Source organism: Harmonia axyridis, chromosome 7 (genome assembly GCF_914767665.1).
Source record: "Harmonia axyridis chromosome 7, icHarAxyr1.1, whole genome shotgun sequence".
Taxonomy (NCBI): domain Eukaryota; kingdom Metazoa; phylum Arthropoda; class Insecta; order Coleoptera; family Coccinellidae; genus Harmonia; species Harmonia axyridis.
Genome location: NC_059507.1, coordinates 21,481,822 through 21,506,814, shown reverse-complemented (window position 1 = coordinate 21,506,814; position 24,993 = coordinate 21,481,822). Strand labels below are relative to the sequence as shown.

Here is a 24,993-nt window from a genome sequence, read left to right as displayed (position 1 = left end):
TAAGAAATTATTAGAAATTGATCAACAAGACCAGTGATATGATTTATTTTGTCTACATAACAATAGCAAATTTTGCCATTTTGGTTTTTCACATTCTATTTCATATTATTTTATTGTTTGTCATAACTGAACTAAATCAATAAGTTCATACCGAATAGATATGGTAACAAGCCTGATTGAAAGTAGGAAGTGAACAAAAATCCATTAAATTCAACATTCATGTTACACCTCTAGTTTTATACATCCTATATATTGCCATCTTTATAATCTCAAGCTAGTGCAGACTATACTTTTTCAATCATTCATGAAGTATATTAAGTATTGTGATAATTTTTTCCAATATTGTATTTCCTATTGAATCTCAATATATGGAAATGATATTCTGAAACTTAAAGCTTCCCAAATGAACCTTACAAAACTATAAAACAAGATATGATTAAAATGGATAATGTGCAAATAAATCTGTTCGTTTGCCTAGTAGTTTAGTATAACATTTGGGCCCAATACGTTAATGACGACAGAACTGGACTAAGTATGTAGATAACATTAAGGGGCTACCAAATTTCAACAAGAATATATAATATACAATTAAATACTATTTATGTATAATTATTTACAAAAGGAAGATTTATGAATATCAGTAGTTGAGTATTTAAAATTCAAAGGAATGAAACATCATGTTTTTAGATTAACATCTCAGTATACTTTTTTTTTGCCAAAAGGGGCTCTTTTCCACATCATATGGTGACATGTTTCATTCACTTGATTTTTTTTACCGATTGTTGTAAATCATTTAAAACTTTTTAGAAACTTAAACTAACAAGGATTTCTAACATTATTTGTAATAAACTTAAATTGGCTCTATTCGTCCTTTCTATATGAAACTTAAAGTGAACAAGAGAAATATAGTTGTCCTGATAATTCAGGAACTTTCGAAGGTAACATGTGCTTCGAAATTTTTTTATCAATAGCTCATTAAGAGTATTTTCTTAAAACTACATGCTATTGTCATTTTCTATGTGTTGAAGGCTTCAGACCAAAATAATAAAGAAAGTTTTCTACATTACATACAATAATATACATATCACTGAGAAAAATAAACCTTTTCTATATACAGGATTTATGGGTTTTAGATTAGCAATCGAAAAACAACATCGAAACCTTTGAAAAATATTAAATGAGATGTTTGAAAATTATTGTTAACTTTATATTGATGGTACGTTCAAACACTTGAATAATGCTTTATTATAACAAGGAAAAATTCGATTGTAGTACCCAATTGAATAAATCATCATCATCATCATTCAGCCCTAATTGAATAAATACTAGAATGATAATCGAAGAAAATTTTTATATTGAACATCATTTCATTGATTACTTGAATCCCTTTTACGATTTATCTGTATCAAGACAAAGAAAATTCCATTGGTTCCGCGTAAAGAAAACTAAAGAAAGATGAAAAATTCACGACCAATTCACATTTTCCAACCGTAACAATCTGATCTACTGTTTCTATATGTATCGGAAGCCAGAATCTAAAATCAATCAATAACGACAATAATCAAACGCTCATGGGGTAGAACACCTATAATTTATAAGATATATAGGTAGGTAAGTCATAAAGATGATAAGTTTGAAGCAGGTAAGAGATTCATCACGCTAACCTGTAAAAATTAAAGATGAATATAAAAACTAAAATAAAAAAAAATTGGAGGAAATAAAAACTGAAACAATATATTCAAGATCTCTCTGTAACTTTCTTATTTAAGAGTGAAACGTCTTAACTGCTAGAAATTTCCTATTTTATGCTTTGTGTATTTCATATGGAGGCCAATTTATTCACTTTCCTGTACGTTATGTTCTCCATCAATTCGCTACAATCCAAAATTCTATTATACAGGGTGGTTCACCGCGATGGCCTATTAGACGTTTATGGAAAACTAATCATAATTTTGTGCTGAAAATTTGCATGTTGGGGTTTGAAATAATGATCTTTCTCCCTAAAATATTTTCAAATTTCTACAACTTCATTCAGCTCTACAAAAACTCGAATTAATTCGCACTGGTGCAGCCAGTCGAATACGCTTAAATTCGATGTTTTGATAACTAAATTTGAGACTTCATGAATTGTAATTAATTGTTCGTTCGGAATTTTGAGAAATTCATAAACCAATAAATTTTCAAATTATACTAATAATTGATAAGGTACAGTTCATGAAATGTCCAATTCAGTTATCGAAACATCGAATTTCAGTTACTTTCTGTGTTTCCGGAAGTCGCACAATACTCAACACAGTTTGAAATTGCGGTTTTTCCTCATTTAAAGTTCCTCGATAACTTTCGAAGTATTCATTTTAGGTATAGAGTTTGTTCAAGTAACCTATTTTTTTATACGTAGAATTGACTGAAGTAATGAAAAATATAGGTTCTAATTTGAAAATCTTGAGTTTTGATGAATTTGATTGTCTTACATCATGATTTTCTGATGAACATCTTGTACATTTTTGGTCCAAACCGCAAACAGTCTTATGATAGTACGATAGTATGATAGTATGACGTATTGGCAGAATCGAAAATGAAAAATGTTTTTTCGAAAAATACTTTTTTTCGCAGAAATATTCGAAGAAATGTGGGTCCTCGACCCTCGTCACCACCATTTTTTTCATGAGAATCTCATTAATTCAAGAACCGTTGAGTTTATACCCAGCAAACACGTTACATCACTTGGCAGTTTCGCGAAGTCTCAAATTGCACATTGACAGATATCTTCATTGCGATTACGCATACTTGTTCTAAACATATTTATTTTGCGACATTGCTTTGTTAACAACAATTCGAAGATGCAGTGATAATAATTTGAGGATATTAATAAATAACCACAATGCCATCCCCATAGAAAGTGTTAAATTAGTAGTTAAAAAGTTTACCATCGAGCGACTTCGCAACGAAGTCTTTTTGAGAACTACACAATGTTAACATGAATTGGATGATATTTCAAATCCTTTTTGAGTAGGTCACTTTATGTTCCCAATGTGGCTGTTTATTCTGGTGAATGTAATAGTAATACTTTGCACATTAATGTGCAAATTGATTGGATTGTTGAAAATAATAATTATTATTTTCAATTATCCATCTGTGGCACTGAAATATCCAGCCCTCAAAGAGTCCGACGAATATTTATTTATTCTCCTTCATCTGGATGTAATAAACAAAAACAAACGATTCAGAGCAATCCGAGAGGTCGTCGGTGAAACCAGAACGTGATCCTAATAGAAGCATTTTTGCAACAAAATACAGATTACGTATTCACTTGGTCCGTTTTCTGGCTGATCGAGCGATATTTCGAAAACTACAATAGCTATAGGCTTCCCGTTTTTTCAGTTTTATTTGTGCGTTGGTGTCTGCCATGTGGCTGGTGATATAGCTATATCACCAAAAAACCAATAAATTAAAATATATATAGTATTTTTTTATAAGTGGTCAAATGAAGACCGGCTCTGTTTGTTAATTTTATTATTTTATGAGAGATAATTTCACTTTTTTGTGACGTTTGTTTTTTTATATTAGATTGAATAATTATTTATTATATGGATGTTTCATTACTTCATTTCCCATTTCCAAATTGTATGTACAAATTTCTACAGGATTATTTTTGTGATATTCATAAAATAGTCCCTTCGGCACTATACAGTGTGTTTCCAAATTGTATGTATGACTTTGTACAAGATATTCTACACATCAAATAAATGATATTCTATATAGGAATCCTTGTCCGAATTTGAACAATACAAGGCATTTGACCTATATTAAATATCATTTATTCAATGGGTAGAATATCTTGTACAAAGCCATACATACAATTTGGAAACACACTGTATAGTGCCAAAGGGACTTATTTTTTATGAATATCACAAAAGTAATGTTTTGTGGGGATTACAGATTCCTGCGTTACGGTCATGGTGGCGCTGCCAACCAGGTTAACGCTTCCCCCAACAGAGGGCGCAACAATCTACTTAAGCCTCGAAGTAAGCATCTTAAACGGAGATAAGCCGAGGATAGGCAGGTAGAGGCCTAGTTAGAAAACCATTTATTTTTCCCGCTAACTAGGAGTAGGCAGATTGAGATCTAGTTAGCGGATGTCCCGTTATAGTTATCCCGAGGTAAATCAGGAGTAGGCAGATTGATGCCTGATTAAACCCCACCATCGACCAAGTCGTCACGCTGTCCCAAAAGTTTTATTAAGTTCAAAATTTTATCTTATATGGAAGTAAGTATGGGTACTCTATGTGTAGTGAAAAAAAAGAATAGTATTGAGAAGTCTAATAATGATATCCTAATGAAATCATAATCGAACTTCCTATTGAAATTGATATAATGTTCTCTATGTGTGGTGAAAAAGGGAATGGAATATAGAGATATCAAAGAGACCTCGCATGAAACGACCCAATGTGGTTATTAAAAAGACATTTATTGACTCAAAAACTTCCATAAAAGTGACAACAAATGGATGTTTTTTTGGGGATATTTTTTCATGTCTCAATTTGAACAACACAACGACTTGAAATGCGTACATGATGTCGCGGACATTTCGCTGCAAATGCGAGCGGGAGGCAATGTTTTTAATACATCGCATGCGAGCTCTTAGTTGCAAAGTTACTTCCATGGTACTTCACAGTTACCTCCCAGTGTTTGCTGGGTACTCAGGGTATGGCATATTGCTAGAATTGTCAAAAGAGCTATCTAATGATGCAATAATATACTGGGTGTGCTATTTGAAATAAGGGAGTAGTAGTGTATTTCCGGTATAACCAGAAGTTGTAGAAATCTGAAAAAAAATTTAGTGAGAAAGATCATTGTCTCCAACCCCAACATTCAAATTTTCACCACAAAATTATGATTAGTTTTCCATGAAAGTCTTATAGGCCATCGCGGTGAATCACCCTGTATGGCCGGCCGTAAACACGATAACTTTCGAACGAAAAGTGCTAAATACTTGAAAATTTCAGGCTAGAAATTCCGTATCTCGCTTAAAATTCTGCCAATGTGCCAAGATCTGACAAGTGGTAGGTATCGTAAATATTGTCGTTCGAAATTTGTATGTAAAATGAGAAGTCCCTTTAAAAATTCATGCTGGTCCCATAACCAGAACTACATATAGGAAATTTAAGAAGTATGTTGAAAAAAAAAAATAATCAAAATTTCTGTGATCATAAAACCGATGGAGTTCAGATTTTGGCTATTGATATGAAATAACAATTTCGAGTTCGAACACATAATTGAACCACAGTAAATTCAATCGTTTAGCGTAACACAGCCTCGTGATCAAGTCCCAACCTACCGATTTTTTCATTGAACCATTCGATCATTGAATCATTGAACCTTTCAAGATCACGTGATTTGGCATCCCTTATCATTGGTTGAAAGTTGAAATTCAAACACCTTTATTCTATCCCTCCGTGGTCGCGTGAAGCACTTAATCTTTTTCTCTCTAATAATGGAGTCAATTCTATGCACTACAGAGCGCTTCTTTATGTATACTGACTGACAACACCCAGAAGGAGCTGTCTAAATTTAAAATTTTTTTTGGTAAAACGTAGATAGGAATGTAAGGAGTAAATGATTGAAAATTGCAGAAAAGACGAAGAGTTTTCTTTTTTTTTTTAATAAATTTGTTAAAAATATGTTTGTCTACCACGATTATCTATACACTCTCCAACAAGTCTCGGCATTGATGCAATAAGATGGTCTATTTCTTCTTGAAGGATACTATCCCAAGCTACCTGTATTTATGTCTCAGAGCCGCCAAAGTCTGTGGGGGTTGGGGTAAATTTCAAAGCCTTCAATCCATGATGTCCCAAACATACTCTATGGGCCAAAGATCGGGGATCTGGGCGGTCATGGCAAAAGATTCACATGGGTCGCTTCGACAAAGTTTAAACTAACTCTGGAAACATGACGTTGGGCATTATCTTGCTGAAATATTGAATTTTCGAGTCGGTTAAGGCGAGGGAGAACATATGGCTCCACTATTTCTTGATGGTAACGCAGCGCTGTAATGTTACCTCGAATAAAGACGAAGGGTGGCTACTTGCATGTGCATTAGCACCTCATACCCTAACGCCTACTGTCCGGTCTACATAACGCTCAACATCAAACTGAGGTTCACGTCTTTCTCACCGACGTCGTAACCCTTCTTCGGCCATCATGTGCACCCAAGGAGAATCGAAATTCATCAGAAGAGACGACCTGATACCATTCTACATTCCAATGTTAACGTTCTCTGCAACACTGTAATCGTTCGCGGCGATGCTGAACTTTCAGAGAATGGGGTCGATAATGCTGCAGTCCGAAAGACCTTATCCGGCGGTAAACCGTTCGGACAGTTACAGGATGGCCTTATTCTCCTAACCACTCATCAGCCAAAGATCGAGTTGTCGCAAATCGTTCTCTAATGGCCATAAGTCTTAGACGTCGATCTTGAACTTCATTTGTGCCCCTTCGACGTGTGATGCCTACTCCTCTTCGATTTTGGCTATTATCAAACCACGCTTGACAACATTTCATAACAGTAGTCGGATTTGTGTTCATACGGTTAGCGATTTATCGAAATGACTACCCCGATAAATTCCGCGTACACGTGCTCTAGGCATTTTAACAACAACTAAACATCGACTTTGGGTTTCCTCGAACAGCTGGTTTGTTGTAAAATTTAAAAAACGACTACAATACGGTGTTCAAGCCATACTGCATACGAAGACATGAAACGACTACAATATTTAAGTAGAAAAATTGTTTACATGAAAAAACCTCCACGATTTTTTTCCCCAAATTCAATCATTTGCTCATTGCTATACTACCTATGTTTTACAAAAAAAAAATTCAAACTGCTCCCTCTGGTGAGTTCCTTTGTCAGTTAGTATAATTAATAATGCTGTCAGGCGACTAGAGATAATATAATATAATATAATATAAAAATTGGTTTCGCTCTTTTTGGAGCTCATCAGTTGGTATTGCATAACCAAACATCGATAATAATCAAATGAAAATAAAGGTTATTTGATAGAAAGCCAGCAAAATCATTGGCGAGAATGATGAGAAACATGTAGAATCACGAGCTTTTAATACATTTATCAACAAATTACTGATCACACTTCAGTGCTTTTTCAATTTGACTAAAATGAATACACTATTATGAAAAAAAACTCAGCAGTCAGCAGTACCTACGAAGCAGAATGAAAATTTCTGCAAGTAAAGAAGTTCCACTTGAAAAATAAAATGGGATATGATATGTGAACAAAGAATAATTACCTGCGAATAACAGTAGGCTGAACTTGGATTGTTTAATCCTTCTTTTCATCTTCAGGGTCCTTAAGGGTGTGCCATTGAGCTATAGGCCTACGGGGAGAAGCTAACATGTCAGACCAGTGTCGTAGCTCTGTTCCACTTGCGTTATATCCCAACACGACTTTTCCTATGGGTTCAGATGTACCGATTCTGTCGTAATCAACCACAGTCACAACCAAATTCACTTTCTGCCAATGTTGAAAAAGAAATTATGAATTCGGGCATTGCATTTTAAGCTTTGTATAACTGAGATATTTTATGTTGGCTATCCTGTAGGGGAAGGTGATCTGAGATGGCATAATGAATTATAATGAAATGTCATTCAGTACTGATTAGTTCATAGGTTTCAAATGATATTATAGAAAACAAAAAAAATATTAAACCTTTCTCAATAAATAACCAGAAATTGAAGGGTCTGAAAATTCATCTCATCAAAACGATGATGAGACGATGGATGATTCACTCAGTAAGTCTGGGCTTAATCATTAAGTCTGGGCTTAATCAGTAAAAACCACTTTTTTCTGGAAAATTCGACTTTATTCGTCACCTTCAAGAGTGATACATGTAATTTAACGCTCCTATAACTTTCGATACCTTTTTTAAAAAGATTCGCTTTCGTTTTCGAAATAGACTTCACCCTTGGTAATAATTTCTTTTCTGCGCCAAATTTAAACTAAGCATACCATCTTCTACCTGTTATTGTCGATGGCAAAAATTTTATTTTGGATCATAGAGAGTGATCATAATTAATTTTCAAACATTAACTACAAATAATGGCCAATTTTTATTTTAAATCGCACACCCAGTATTTTATATCTTGTTGAACGTAAAAATTAATACCTTTATTAGGTTACCTATGCTACACCTAAACCTTACGGTTTTTTCATTTGTTTGGGCAATATATGTAGTTCATGTTGAATATTAATTATGATCACACTGTATAATCCAGAGTCATTATTTGAGCTTGCCATTCCATTTTTGAATTCATATCCATAATATTACATTGAAAAGAGTATAATTTTGATCTATATCTTTGTTTTCAAGCACCCACAGGGTGTACCGTAAACCGACGACAACCTGGGGCATACTGATAGATTAGGTCATGCGCGACCAGAATATCCAAATTTGAATATTTGTAAAATTGTCTCAGTTTTCGAGATATCGACAGTTTTATGGAAATCATCAAAATCTGCACCTTAGTCATTGTTCTGAGAGCCACAGCAACAAATGCTGGTATTTTGTTATTCTTTGTTACAGGCGAATCAGCCTACCCAACTTGACCAAAGATTCTTCCAAGGTGTGTATGGTATGCTCAGAAAAAATGAATGGTTCCGACTTTTTAATTCTTTCAAATTTCGTCATTCAACTTTGATCGTTTCTGCTGAAAAAATGATATCAGAATAACTCGCTATGTTATGCCAAAAAGTTGCCTTTCAATATCTTTTTGTGCTTGACACAATGGGGAAAAATAATTGGTCATTTCAATGAAGAGGAAGCTCATTCTGTATATGAACATTAGTTTGAATTGTGCTTCTGACTACCCTGCTTGTGATCCTGCACAAACTCCTTTCATTGGCCCTAAATTTTTTTTGTGTTATTGGCAAATGTACCTACGAGAAAGAGTTTCAGAAGAAGGAAAACACTAACAGAGAAATTTTCTGGTGAAACCTTCCTGGGTTGGATCATTCAGAAGTGTCTTCGAAACTTGGTGATGGAATACTTGGCATCACTATCCAACGCAAAATCTGCTTCGGACAAGAAACTTGCAGAATTGGGAAAGTAGCCTCTTCGAAGCCATCCCAAATACTGGAGTTCAGTTAAAACTCTGAATCTGGAAGGCGAGCTTTAGATCACGTTTAGGCGAGAATAGCTCTGACAGAATAAAAGACTATTATATCGTAGTGCAACGTCCTCAAATTAAATCTAATCTAATAAAGGTACTTTTGAACAATGCAGGACGTTTTTTATGATATCGATTATTATCGACAAAACGTCGTTTGATGAATTTGACGAGGTGATATTAAGTTGAAAATTACGAAGAATAACACAGGCTTCTTTAAAGAAAATTTAAATGAATTAGGTAGAGCAGGGTGGCGAAATTTTATTTTGCCGGGGCGCCAAGAAGTTTGGCGGCGGCTCTGCATATCTACTCTCAATGGAGAACCTACTATGTCATTTCAGCAACCATGCCGTCTCAGATCATTTCACTCTACAACTAACTTACCTGTATTTGTTCGAATGGTACTTCAAAGGTGAATGATTCATTGTAGTATGGATTGAGAGTACATTTCTTAATACTGGTTTTCTTCTTTTTGAGCCTCTTTCCATTTTGCATGAGCGCAATTTTCACGTATGGATCTAGGGTGAGATACAAAAAATACCAATTTACGTCTTGAGGATAAATGTCACAGAGTTGGTTTGGAGCAATGATTATTGTTGGCATTATATTTTGATATCAGAATATATCTTAACTTTTAATTTTTTTCATTATATAATCTTATCATTGCTCCGTTTGAGTGATGATAGACAGTTAAGGTGGAAAATTTATTTTTGAACTGAATTTTGAAGATGTTAAGTGTATTGCAATGATCAGAGTGAATTCAATATTTGTACCTCAAAGTCTCAGAGTTAAATTTTTGAAAATTCAACAAACCTTCTAGGCCTTTTCTGAGAAACTGTAAATATTTTGGTGCAAAAGTCGGTTGCTACACTGCATTGGACCTCATAATTGGATCAATCGTAGGCATGTAGTTTTTGAAATTTATTGTCAATTTTTCTAGACAGTTTTTCAAATCCTTATTATGAAAAAACTATCAATACACTTTTGAGTTACTGGTAACTAAGAAAGAAAAATAACAGAATGATGAACTAGTATGGTATGGAATTTGTTGAAAATTACAAAAAATGAATTGAAACTCAAATTTTTAGACTCTTTTTGATTCTTCACAACTGAATCTACCATCATCTCAAGATGAAGTCGCGTAATATACAAATTGAAACAAATTTTTTTGCTTGAGGGTTTCCCGAAAATTCATTTTCGCTTCTAATTCTTTTTTATTACTTCATAAATATCAGCAGTCAACGCGTTTTGACAAGGTGAAAAATTGCATGAATCGATGATTATCTCTCTTTATCTTGATGAAAATGAAGAGAGATGAACATGAACATGAAGAAAGCAGTGAATGACCACCATAAAATTTGATTTTCTTAAAAATGTGTGATATTAAAAAAAAATTTTGTTTTATAACCTAGATTTTTGAAGCAATGTTTTGAAAATTACCCTAAACAAATGATGATCTGGATACATGAAACACATAATAATAATAATCGTCTTTATCCTCTTCCATTTCTTCAAAGTATATGCGCATGATCGATTCATTTATAGCACTTGTCCATTTCATGCATCTTCTTGGTAGACTTGCTTGGCTGAGTGCTGGTTGGGGATCCTGCGCAGCACCTTCAGCAGTCGGAGAAACTCGTGTTATTATTATTATTATGGGGATGGAATTCAGATTGGACAAGGGTCGTACTATTAGCGTAGTGCGAGGAAAAATTCAAGATGAACCGATCGCTCTTCCCAATCGACAGGAGATAGAATCAATGAAATCGGACGATATTTATAAATACCTAGGAATGAAACAAAACCGCTGAACAACTGAGTTCATTAGAAGAATCAACAAAATTTTAAAAACAAATCTCAACAGCAAGAACATGATGAGAGCTATCAATAATATGCATGTTCAATTCTAAAGTACTCTTTCGGTATAATTCCATGGAGTAAAACAGATATAGAAAACCTGCAACGCAAAGTGGAAACCTTGATGACAAAAGTACACGAGCATCATCCGAAAAGTTGCATTGAGACGACGACACTGCTGAGCAATAAAGGAAGCAGAGGTCTGCTAGGCATCATGGAACTTGCAATGGGCAAATGGAATGCCTACGTATATACTTCAAAGACAAATCAGGCACGTCAGAGGTCTACAAAATACTGTTTGAAGCAGACGAATCAACACCTTTTACCGCACAAGAAGCAATTGTCGTACAACCACCAGACAATCCAAGAAAACTGCAAAGATGGAAAAAAAAGCACCTACAGTGACGATATTTCAATGAGGTGAACAAGGATCATGTCGACATTGAAGCGTCAAACTATTGGTTCACATCAGGTGCGATGTATCCAGAGACGGAAGGTTTTCTTTAAGCCATCCAAGATCAAATGATCTCAACGAGAAATTAGTGCAAGCATATCATAAAGGATCGAACTATTACTGACGATCGATGCCGATATGGGTATCCAACGAATGAGACAATCCAACATATCACGGGAAGATGTCAAATGTTTGCATGAAATGAATATAAAGAGAGACACGATGCTGTAGGAGAGATACAACACTAAGAATTGGCAACCAAATTAAAACTAATTCATTCTGAAAAAGTGCCATACTACAAGCACAAACCGGAAACCATCCTGGAAAACGAATGCTGTAAACTGGTACTGGGATCGTACAGTTTTGACTGATAAAACTAACCCTAACAATAGGCCAGATATACTGCTAGTCGATAAACATAAAAGACAGCAATACTCATCGACGTAGCGATATCAAATAACAATAAAATGCGTCAAAAGGAGGTCAAAAATATTTCAAAATATAGGGACCTACAATTTAAGATAAAGTGGCAGTGGGAAATGATATCAACTATAATAAGTTCAACTATCATCTCAACAACAGGAATAGTACCCAAAAATCTGAAGAGAAATATCAATCAACTAGGACTTAGTGAGTATATATGTAATATAATGCAAAAAGCTATTCTTTTAGGTACTGCAAGGATGGTGAGAAAATTCCTAGAAAGCGACGGACAGGTCCAAGGATCGCGTGAAAGAGGAGCAGAAATTCGACGAGAACCAGGGGGACAACAAGGACCGGACACGACCGAGCTCTTTCCTTGTGATATATTAAATATCTGGGATTGAGTTAATGTTCCTCTCAGTGGACAGTGAGACGCGCATAGGCTGAAGTCGGGGGTCTTTATTAGGCGAAAGTTTAGCTATAATAAAGACGATTATTATTATTATTATGTGTTTTATTCAGCCTTTCATAGAAGTCAATAGTGGAGATTTAATTCTTGATTTCAGTATTCAGCTCGTCATGAAGTTTCTTTGACTTTGAGGTTATACCCTTGAGACCAACATATATATTCACAGGGTGGACCATGGTCGAAAGTACCCTGGACTTTGGCGGAAAACGGAAGGTGCGATTTTATCGAAAATTTGGTTTCTTGGGTAGGAACCACAACTTTATATAAAAGAGCATAATAGCTCTGAACATTATTTGTTACTATCCGTCGTCTAATCTCCTAGCTGGAAACCCTCAAACGTAAGATTTCGTCTCAACCATTTTTTTTCTAGCAACGACGCATGTCTATACAAACCAGATAAGCCCCCGACGTCCATCTTCTTCAAGTTCTTAGCTTCCAGAATGACGACAGTCAGTTTACCGGCTGTTGGAACGTATCTCAAAGAGAAGCATATGTCTCCGAGCTTGTTTTCCTGTAATATTTCCATATAAGGTACGGTTTAAAGACTGAAAACCTTGAGCTCAATCACATTAGTCTTTTTTGCGATGCTTTTTATCAAAGGGTAGGCTTTCGGGGCAGTTTGGTGGGTGGATCATGCCCATTTAGAATTTATAAAAAAAAAACGATCAGAATTGAAAATACATACAAGGTGAGTTGTTTAGATATTCTAGAAACCAAATATGAAGAAAAATACAACAAGAACAGTATTGAAAAATATGTATGATAATCCAGTCTAGAGTCAGAACAATTTCTTTTCAATGTTTTGGGATGCATTATTGTTTTGAACACGAAAATTTTTAATTTCATTATCACATGAATGTGTAATGTTCATCAGTGTCTACCTGATACGCCTCTGCATGAACTCATTATTGCGTCAACTGTCCGGCACAGTTCTGTCACACACTACATGTTAGTCTTTGGTTCTATCATCCTGAGAAGAACCTTGACGTTAAACGGACCAATGACAATTAAGAATTATATTCAGAGATTAGAGAGCTGGATTATTTCATTATTATGGTGTAAGCTGATAGTACTGCAGCATCCAATTTCTTCGCATTGCACCCGTATCATTTCGTGTCAGTGGCGTACGTGTCACTTTATTGAAATAAAGTAAACTTCAATAAAATATTCATGAAAAATACAAGTGCATATGTGGTTGTGAAATGAAAAATATGAAGAAATATAAACGTATTGCCTTATTATTCAAGAAGAAATAATCAAACAATTTTTGATGAACAGTTGAATATTATCTGTACCTACATATTAAATGAGAGTATAATTCAGTAAACACCTAAAAATGTAAGTAAAACTGAATGAGGGAACAGAAAATTATTTAAAGTATATACAGTTCTGTCTATATTCTTTGACTTCATCGAAAATTTTACCACTAATTCGACAGATTGAAATATACTTCATTTGCCAAAAGTAGAAAAATTCACTACAAATGAATATCTAACAGAAAATTGGTCAACTTCTTACTCGACTCTTTATGGACTATCTTACAAAGATACAAAGATAAGCCCTTGGGAATAGAAGTTTAATCAAATTAAAATTCGATGGTTTCTAGATTATCTGACACGAACAATAGGGAGCTGTACTCGTTGTATGTATATATAACAGTGTGGACACACATTTATTAATAATAAAAACACAAAGAGTTTTAAAATCGAACTCGGTTCAGTACACGCATGCGCAATCAAAGAATAGTGTGGTCAAGCTTCACAGAGTGTAATCGATGGGGTTCAGGTCTGGGCAGGGTTTTGGATAGAAGAAAAAGGATGGAGCAAGGGCACAACATCTATATGATGGTCAGACGAAATTCACTGTAGCGGATTTGTGTATGCCTATGAAGCTGTTCAGAAACATTGAACTGCCAATTTCGAAATCATTTTTTTTTGTACATATGCGTATGAACAAGTTTTCCAACCGAATTTTCGATTGGTTTTTATGTTGTGCTTTTAGGCATGCAGGTCAATGGTTCTGAAAAAAATGGAACGGAATATATTTTATGAAATATATTCGTCATTTCGTGTTTGCAGTTTTTTCACTATAACTCAATGAATTGTTACTAAACACCCAGCTCAAACCAGCTTGTCGAATATCTATTTCTCGTCACTTTGCTAACACAGTACAAAATTGACTAAGGATCTAAGGTATGGAAAAAATCGCTGAAATAATGACTCGTCCTAGGCAAAAAAAATGAATGTTTCTTTGAGATGTTTTGAAAAAGAAATACCTTAATTTCAAGATCTGGAACTCCGTTAAAAGATTAAGAACAGCTAAACAGATTTTACTCAAATAATATGTACTGTGCTTGAATGAACTAGCTATGGTGCATTTTCATGCTTCCTTGATATCAGAGAATTAACTTCAAAAAAGGTAGGAACTGTTGGAAACAAAAACCATCCGATTCAATCAACTTTTTCTTCATTAATTATATTATCAGTATTCTTCATCAGACGTTGTCTATACCACCTTTTAACCGTTGGTGTCGATGGAACAGTCCGAATAACACATATTAACCCATTGCTTTTCTTGCAAAGAATTTTTTCTCATCAAAAAACAATGTATTATCAACACACCCGTTTTTCAAACAACAACAAATTTAGCGTCACTTAATTCTCAATATTTCGATCCATACTGAATTCTATGTTCTGAAATTTTGACAAGGATCGTTTGAAGTTCAGTACTAACGATAAAATAAGTGGTATGGAACGGTGGGTGCCATCTGTGCACTTATCGAGTGACATGTTATATTGATTTCTGACGCATGCCACTTTTGAATGACGAAATCTCAGACTTTATCCACCAAAATAATAATTCCCACTTTCTCTCGAATGCCGAACAACCTTTGTGGATCAATTGTAACCTCACCTCGTTCTATGATCGACAGTCAACATAATGCAATTTGACATCGATTATAAAAATCTCAAAAAATTAACCATCCTTCAATTTTTTTAATGGGGTTTTCCAGTATTTTACAGTTATTCTGCCATTGGGAATATAAATCATAAAAATCGGTCCAGCTGCTCTTGAGTTATAAATAGTCATCTTCCTTATGAATGCTTATCATATTTGTGATGCTTCGAAGTTAAGATTTTTCTACTTGTAGGATGGTTTTACGTTTCCAACTGTTCCATATCGATTGAAAAAAGATTGTTTCAGCTAAAAATCGTCCAGCAGACCTAACTGATTTCATGTTAAATTCCATGAATACATCAATAATGAAAAAACGTTTAAAACAAGTACAGCCATATGCAAAATGCGAACAAAAGGGTACATGCAAATGCAGAAATATAGGAACATAGGTAAAAAGTTGTGGGGCAATCAAGAGAAAAATTTGAAAATTGTTAAATATACACAACTACGTTAAAATGGATTCATCATCCAAAATGATGTCTCGAACTATTCTCTTTGATGAAAAATTAGTATTTGAAATTCTCAATGACTTAGTTGCCATCATTTTGGATGTTCATTTCAAATACACATGGTGAAATGTTTTGTATCGTGGTTGTTTCAAAAAGTGTCACCTCAGTTTGAAGGTTATAGAAGATTACACAGGATAATTTATATCACAGAGGAAAGATCTTTCAAGTGGCCACGGCGAATCCCTGATTTAACTCTGTGGGATATTATTCATATCATCGTCTTCAGAGTTGAAATATTTTATAATAGACATGCTTCTATAACGTACTCATAGTTGGTAATACTGTTTGAAACACCCTGCATATAAAAAGTATATTCAAGATATGAATATGGGTGCAGAATATCAAACGTGTGTTGGATGATGTAGAAGTTAGTTTCAACTTGATCAGATTTGTAGATTGTTTCAGTTGTAAGTTTCTTCGTTAAACTTATTTCTAAATCATCAACTTCAGTATGTAGAAAGCAGAAATAAGCAAGAGGATGTTGTAATTGAATTTAAGGGCATTCACGTGACCTGTTTCATGTTGCTTCTTTCTGCCTGAGTATCAAAGGTTTTCAACATTGTAGAATCGATGACCATGTCAACTTTATCTTGTTTGTTAAGTGTTATGGTCATAGAGTCTGGATCAGGTGTGGATATGACGAGTTTTTTTATACTTACGTGAACAAGTTTGATTGTTTGGAAGCATCATGCATTTACGCGATGGCACAACACCATAACAGAGAGCCATACCAAAAGCAGAGCAGAGAAATTTTAGGGAAAAGAGAAAAAACGTTTTACGTCAATACAAGTCCACTTCATCGGATGTAAAATATAGTTCCGATCAACTTTGCTTCCTTCGGTAGTTTCCTGTAATCTTTATTCTGTTTTTTGTGAACAGATTGAATCGACTCGATAACTTCATTTTGATTCATTATTTTCAAACATTTTCTTTATTTTAATTTGATTTGTGATTGAGATTATAATTATTTCAATTTTAAAATAATTTTTTTGTAATTTTTACTTTTAATTTGATTCCTTTTTCATTTCCAATAATGAACCTCTAGAATTATAACTCATTATTGATATATAATTGATTAAAATGGAAGGCTAACTCCAGGAGCTAAATAAAAAAACATTTCTCAAAAACTACCTAAAATAATTAAATCAAAAGCGTATATTGTTACGACGATGTTGAATAAAATATTTTTTATTACTGATTGCTATCCTCACTAATTTCGGTTTCATGAGTTTTTTTAAATTTGATTGAACCTATTGACTAGTAATAGGAAGAATCCGACCAATATTTTCGAAATTATAGACATACGACATTTTGTTTTTTCAAAGAATAGAAAAATACCGCTTTCGATTGAAAATTTTATGGTGACTGTTCCACTAAAAAATTTAAAAAATCTTTTTAAGAGGTTCTCCGGAAGCGAGTGTAAATCGTGTGAGATTGAATTCTCTTGTATTCCTAAAATGATTGATTCAATCTGTTCACAAAGACATATGATCGATCTGGATAGAAAGGTATCATAATTGTAAATATTCTGTATTTCAATGAAAAAAATGAAAATTTCAAAATCTACTGAGATATTCTCAAATTCCTACTGATACATATCTGATCATTCCCATTGAATACAATCACATAATAGTATTTATGACGTCAAATTGAAGTGCAAAACAAAATAGCATAACATATTTCCTTCAATTCTATAAACGGTACCTAGGTAGATTCGTTTTCGTTTTGTATCAGTAGATGCAGTAGAATATCTTTCTTGATGTATGAAAAAATACGTTTGTGCCATGATTATTTGTGCAAGCAATCGAAGGTCAGAACTGGGTGTGGTGATTTTTTTTGTCCATCATGGAAGAAATCGACTTTTCAATCACTTCAAAACTCGATTAGGTACAAGCGTTCAAAGTGATAATTTGGACTAGCAGAGCATCATTATTTGCCTAATAATTCAAAAGAACTTGTTGATGAAATCAAATCATTTTAACTGACTCAAATGAAGAAGTGTGATGACGAATCAAACAGAAATGTTCTTTAAAATCTGCAGGAAAATCACAGAAATTCCCATCTTGCAGTTTCAATTAATGCTATGGTTCTTTCCCAAAAATAACACCAACAGGTTTTTAGCGAACGTTCAATAGATAGTAATTAATTATTCAATGAGTGCCTTCAAAATTCCAGGATAATTTATTTTTGTAATTTCAAAGACATTTTCGAAGTATTATCAATCGGTTTTTGGTTATTTATGATTTCGAAATTGAAGGATGTTACAATGGAATTAATGATTTATTTAGATAGACCCTGACAGTAGCGGCTGATATCTATGACTTGCAAAGCTCCATATTCTGTTTTAAAAAAATCGGCAAAATTTTCAAACAAACGAAAATGTATTTCCGTATTTTATTAACGCGTAATTTTTTTCGTCTCTACTGATAAGCCTCTGTATGAACCTACTGCGTTAGCAATATGGCACAGCCCTACCTTTCTTTTCCTTTTTACCATTTTTTTTCCTTTTCAAAATGACCTAATATGGTATATGTACATATAATTTTCTTTTATAAATTGAAAACTGTTGAACTTATAAGGGTGTGATTTTCACCAGATTGATTATCTCAAAAATCGAGTCCGAAAATTTTCCATACATTTTTTCTGGCCCAAAGGAATTCCAAGATCCCCTCATAAGAAAACGAATTGGGGACACTCGATACAAATGAAATAAAAATAATTTAGTGGAAGACATGGTAAAAACTAGATTCCATAATGCCCAAATTTCTTGATAATTTCAGTTATTTCAATATTTAAGTATTGAAAGCCGCATTTAAAATACGTTTTCGCTTATACTTTCTCTGTAGTCCAGCCTCTTGAAGAGTTCACGAGCCGCCACTGGTTTAGTATAATTTTCAATTACCAATTACAAAATGAGAATATAAGAATGGCTAAAGAAATCACCAAATTGATTCATGAAATTAAGAGATAACTGTAGATTTCAAATTAATAATAATTGATGAAATAATTTATCTTCCAGTATCAAAGATTCGACATTAGAAATTTCAGTTGTGAAATCAGCCCAATTCTCAAACACTAAGCAAAATAAAAAAATAAAGATGAAAATAATCAAGTGAATTGCTGAGACAAACATAGAAACTATTGTAACATCGTCCAATTGATCTCATTCCTTCAATTATACCAAAAATTAATGTTACGAATCATTTTTCAGGTTTTATCGCTGGAATGATAGGTACTGTTTCTGTGTACCTGAGGCGTCTAACTTTTCCGATTGAAGCAAGGACCGGACTATAATGAGATTACAAAATTTTGACTTCACCTGTCCTCCCTCTCCTTCTACACTCTGCAATTCCCTCCATTCTTCAATAGTTTGAGCCAGATCGATGGTACACAATGGAACTTTAACCTCTCCAATTTGGTCGTGCTTGGAAAAACGATCGAAGTCAAATATGGCGAAAACAAGAGTCTTGTTCATGGCGTCAGCATATGGTATACTCTGGAAAATATTAGAGTTTAGTAAGAGGAAAATAAAAAAAAAAGAATTCTTCTCAGAGGAGGAAAAAATATATATCTTCTGTCGATTTCTCTTCCATTAATTGTAAATAAAACAATGATCAAAAATACATATATGTATAGTGGCCACCGCATTACGGCAGTCTCACAATACTGATACAAACATTACAAACACTCGTTCATTCAAAAAATCGCCACTTAGTGGCGCGATTTTGAATTTTGACCTCCTGGAAGAATATCAGTATTTTCTGCACTTGTATTATTAAAAACTATTTTTAGTGTAATAAGCTAGAAAAACAGAAACAAAAAAATTCTTTCAAATTCAAAAACATGATTGAAGAATCTCATTTAACAATGGGAAATCCCCTAACTTCAACTTTCTTACCTTGAAACAGAAAGTTTCATTGAACACGGGATTCAAGGTTTTTCGATGGACTTTGGTCTCGAATTTCTTCTTCTTATCAGGAAGAAGATACACCTTTACGTAAGGATCAGATGTACCACCCATATCAAGTGCGGGTAATTCTTCAGCTTGAATAACAGTGACAGATAAACTGTTCTGATTGAAGTCGTACTCAAGCTGCAAATATTCGAACAGAAATTAGAGATAGTCAAATCAACATTATTCCACATTTCACATCGATAATAATTATAGCTTATAGAACATCCAATCGAAAATTATTCAGTGTTGTGATTTTCTATGCTCTTCGAGCAGAACGTCACTGTATAAATTTTAATGATTGAATATTCTGTGCGGGACGACATTTTCTATGAACATCGAAAGCTTATACAATGTCGACAACCTGAAAAATACGAACAAGCTGAAAGCACATAGATGTACTCCTGTCATCGAGCAAAATTACCACCCCTTCCATTTACAAGAGTTAAACATCTACAGACGCACATCAAACAAACCTTATATTGCAGTTTTCCTAGTTTTTGAACTTCGGGTTTTTCCCCTTCGTCCGGTTCTTCAGCATTTTCAGTTAACTCGTCCATGTCAGGTTGCACCTAAAATCCGACAATTTAAATATTGTTTTCGACATTTTGGAATTAAAGTTGATGCATTAACTGTTTCTAATCTGTCTAATTTGGACTAAAAGGAAATTTTTCATTATGCTTCTTCGTTTTTGTTCGCATTAGGGTGAAAACAAGTAGGTACATGCTATCATAATCTTGTCATCATATTGTGAAAGTTCTGAATGCTTCACCCTATTACGAATATTATGAAAAAGTGAGTTAAAAAGTTTTTTTTAGTTATTCTGCATAATGAAAGAATGACCTCACTACTGACAGGTATATATATGTATATATTTGTATGTGAGAATTTTATATATAAATATATATACCTTTTCCTTGTAAGATGAGCCCAATAGCTGTACCGATTTTAGATCCACCCCCTTCATGCCTTTGCCTTTGGCATCTTTTGCTCTTCTTTTCCTGAAGCATCTTCTTATGCAGCAGAAGCAGATCCCAAGAATAATGGCACATACAGCTGAAAAATTATTCTTATAGCCCGATTTGAATTCCAACCATAACGAGTCTGAATTTATTTTCTTCTTATTCCATATTTAAAATTTTACAACAGCATTTTTCAAAGATTTCAGGTATTGTATCTTACCCGTTACCCAAAAATTATTTGGAATAATATTTCACTGATAATCCCAATGTGAACTAATCAAAGAATGAAAAATACCATATATAAAATGAAGAATATAAAAATTGAAAAATTAGAGAATTCAAAATAATAGAATAGGTATATAAAATTAAAAATTAGAGAATTACAAATTATAATTGAAAATTACAATTGAAAAATCAGAATCAAAGCATTAATGAGTTGGCATAATTGATAAATGAGATAATATTGGAGAATATTTACCTATTCCTATTGAAACAACCATCCAAGTGTCCAATCCCGTCTTTTCGCCAACAAAATCTGCTCCTGATAAAATGACATTTTCGGTTTTCTTCAACAGGCTGGTTTCGTTCTTTGCTGCAGCTGCTAAAGAATGGATTGAGCTTCAATTTACATTTTTTCGGTTGATAAAATTGAGTGTACGTGATAAGTCGAAAGAAATGCTAATATATTCCCCTATAAATTCATTCGGTTGTGATTTCAAAATGAGTTTTCTTGTTTCTTGGCGTGATTGTAAGAAATTATACTACTAATTAGTTTTAGAAGCTTAGTTTATAACACTTAATCACCTACATGAGAACCCTGTTAATTGTTTTTATTTGGATTCTGTTGTTGGAAAAATATCAGAATATTGAATAATCTAGTTCCAAGAAATTAGTAATTTCCTGGTGGAGAATATTGATAGTCAGGAATATTGCATATTATTTTGTAGAAATTGAAAACTTGATACATTATTTAGTAACGGTCTTATAGGAATTATACAATTTGAAATGGTTATAATGGCAACACTGAATTATATATTGACATTTCTTATGTCAATCGACTCATCTTGATCGGCTTATGTAAATCGACTTATGTTTATAGACTCACTATTCACCCTATTGTAGACAAATTGAAATTGGTACCAAGTAAGCATCAACAGTTACTATAGTGAGTCGATCTTAATAATAATATTTTCAATGAATTCTTCTTCTATTTCTCTCAGTACCTATTCACAAATGAGGCCTGATTTTGAAGCAACGTGTATCTTCCATGATGACATCACTGAACACAAATGACATAAGAAATGCCAAAAAATAATAAAATAGAATACAAATAGTATTTTTTTCTTACACATAACTCGAAATAAAGCAGGGTCAAAAGATTAGATCTTCGTTCAATATTCAGAAAACTTATTCGGTGAATATGGTTCTATATTCAGTAACAGCTGAAATATCCGCTTCTTGAAACTAATCAGGATATTTTCCCCTCTTATTTGGGGGTGATATTTCCTTGAAAACTTTGTACAGCTTTCCGCTCAGTTAAGGTAAACATATGTCTTCGATATTTCAATTCAGTTGGTCCTTTGTTATATTTGGTATATTTGGTTTTCTCTTCGAAATATTGTCTACTCGTATTCATGTAGACAAATAACAGACATTGCTGGACGTAGATAAATAGCGAACGCTTTTAGTAATTTATTCTCGCCGAATTTTTCTCTACATGATTCTCTAAATTCCAGTTTGAATATGATGCGAATAGTTCTTCTTTGGTGTTTCAAGATATCCTTCATTCCCTAAGAGGCTCCATTGAAAATGATACCGTATCATATCTTAGATTCTAATAAAGTTTGATAGAATGTTTTCAAAGATTTTGAATCGAGGTATCTATACTTAGGACACCCAAGGAGTAACAGATAGAGACGAGTTTTTACTTAAAGGCTCATTTTTACGAAGATAATAACTTTGACGATAGTACCTACTATCGTGATAGTGCGAGAGTGCTGTAGCGACGGTGCCATAGTAACTATCAAGTAGTTTATATGGTGATAGTTCCTGTTATAGTTACTATCATAGTATTATCATAAAAGTACTATCATCATGAAAATGAGCCTTAAGTTGGTGACATTATCACCCCTGTTCAGAGGAAAATTACAATTTCTTAGCAGTGGGAGCTCAAAATCAACTGCCTCAATGCATTGAGGAATTGGTGTTTGGTGTGAAACATAACAGAACTTTTCACATGAGCGTTCAACTTTAATTGATTTTGAGGAAACCACTCATTTACTTTCGTGATGGTAGATTCAATAAGGCATTCTAGAGCACTAATAATCGTGGCTTTTAATGATATGTTGGTGTCATCTGCATTATTCGTTAGTAATTGAGGCTGTTTCAGAAATTAGATCATTCATAAATTTATGAATATAAATGGAACCAAAATGCTTTTCTGTAGTACACCTATTCAACCGGAAGCGGATCTGGGATGGATTGTGTTTATTCGTTGGTGATTGAAACTCTTTAGTCTTTGTTTGTATGATATGAACAATTTGAGACGGATACCTCTTATTCCATAGGAATGAACAGTGTTGCCATTATAACCATTTTAAATTGTGTATCATTTTTGTTGGAAAACACTATAATTATAACTAGCCTTCTCGACAGAGCTCATTTGGAGCTAATTTCTTAAAAGGATATTGTTGTCGAAGCAGCGTTTAACACAAATAAATATTTCTTTGACAATATCGAATCTCAAGTAGGTAGGTAACCAAGTTAATACTCACTGGTTGTTTCCAAAATTGTTGTCGTTGGTATAGTAACAGTAGTAGTTGTTGTAGTAGTTGTGGGAGCTACTTCAATCGGATTGACCTTCGGAGCTTCCGTTGGGGTTGTGGTAAGAGTGATATTTGCAGGCTCTTCCCCAACATCCCTCTTGAAGAGGTTGATAATTGAAGGTGCCATTTTTCTAGAAAATGTATACATTGTTGGAATTGAATTAATACAGGGCGTTCCTAAATTGGAGGTACAAGGAAAAGTGAGAGATTTTCTTTATATAAAAAAATAATAAGGGTTTTATTTTTTCAATCTGATATAGTTAAAGTGCTAATCTTGTTTATTTTCACGCTTCTTAGATATGAACCGGGAGTTGTCTATTATTAGTTTCGGATTTATTGTAATATAGGTTTCATCATTTCAATTCTAGTCCAGAAATTCGAATCGAATTAGTATGTTTAGATGATCACTCATAATTTTCATGACTTTTTTCCAATAATGAAGTTTTAGGTACAATAATTGAAGATTTTCCGATTTTAAAATGAAAATGTGAAAAATCGCCCGGGCTCGTCAATTTTTGATTCTGACTTACGGGGTATTGATTTGAGAACATCGATATACAGGGTGTCCCGTAAAGACCAAGTCAAACCGAGGGAGAATGTAGATCAAAGGATAACCCACCTGCTATGACAAAATTCCTATTATAAAAGTATTACCGTTTTCGAGATATTTTTTTTTTTTTTGGAAAATAATGAATTTTTGCCCCTTTCAATAGTTTTGTCTTTACGGTTGGTACAATTTTACACCTTTTTGGTTAATTTTTTCAGTAAAATATTGCTGAAGAATGATTTCAACGTTTACATCAAAAACATCCTCCGAACATTGCAAAGGGGGGCTGTGAGAAATATTTTTATTGGAAATGCTGGTAGTGGATTGTTTTGTTCATGAAGTTTAGCCCATCGTAGTGGAACCAAAATGTACCGAGCTACTGCTGCAGATTATACCAATAAATTGTCTATTTCATATAGTGATTTCAAAAAGGTATCACACAAGTAATTTGTTATTTAAAGAAAAAAGATATGGCTGTTTTTATCCAAATGGGTACGTTTCTGACAAAATCAAGTTTGTCAATTCTGTTAAGAAATCTTCGATATTGCATTATTGAGTGAACAATGGCAATTGTTTACGTGCGAAAATATTACTCGCATAATTATTCACCTCAAAGAAATTCAATTTTGCCGGCAAATTTTGCGAAAACATCATGCAGATCCAGATATTTTTAATAAGATCATTTGAAGCAACGAGTCTTCCTGTACCAAGGACAGGTACATGAAGACTTAAATCCTCTTGACTTTTAATATTGAGGCTGCCAAAAGACGAAGTTTACGCAAAACCCATACGTGATGAAGATGAATTGCGGATGCGTTCTCTCAATTCGGCTTCATCACGTATGGGAGTTGCG

At 33.7% G+C, this 24,993-nt stretch overlaps 1 protein-coding gene and 1 long non-coding RNA gene across 7 annotated transcripts in view; one reads left to right on the top strand and one right to left on the bottom strand.

Annotated features, from left to right (window-relative positions):
- Window positions 1-1,324: 1,324 nt before the first annotated feature.
- LOC123683990 (synaptotagmin 1) overlaps window positions 1,325-24,993 on the bottom strand; it is a 29,796-nt gene continuing 6,127 nt past the window's right edge. For 2 of the 6 annotated variants that reach the window (XM_045623028.1, XM_045623031.1), the window contains exons 2-11: window positions 23,543-23,724; window positions 21,247-21,369; window positions 20,717-20,862; window positions 20,283-20,378; window positions 19,753-19,947; window positions 19,174-19,350; window positions 12,781-12,898; window positions 9,569-9,702; window positions 7,309-7,532; window positions 1,325-1,664 (exon numbers count right to left, since the gene is read on the bottom strand). In XM_045623028.1, the coding sequence (XP_045478984.1) occupies window positions 7,341-7,532; window positions 9,569-9,702; window positions 12,781-12,898; window positions 19,174-19,350; window positions 19,753-19,947; window positions 20,283-20,378; window positions 20,717-20,862; window positions 21,247-21,369; window positions 23,543-23,720 (1,359 nt within the window). In that variant the 5' untranslated portion in view covers window positions 23,721-23,724 and the 3' untranslated portion in view covers window positions 1,325-1,664; window positions 7,309-7,340. The remainder of the gene's footprint in view (window positions 1,665-7,308; window positions 7,533-9,568; window positions 9,703-12,780; window positions 12,899-19,173; window positions 19,351-19,752; window positions 19,948-20,282; window positions 20,379-20,716; window positions 20,863-21,246; window positions 21,370-23,542; window positions 23,725-24,993) is intronic. The other 4 variants (XM_045623032.1, XM_045623033.1, XM_045623034.1 and 1 more) reach the window with 4 other exon arrangements.
- LOC123683992 lies at window positions 15,400-19,218 on the top strand. The gene is made up of 3 exons (XR_006748086.1): window positions 15,400-15,534; window positions 15,592-15,734; window positions 19,066-19,218. It is a non-coding gene; the product is annotated as an uncharacterized LOC123683992 (long non-coding RNA).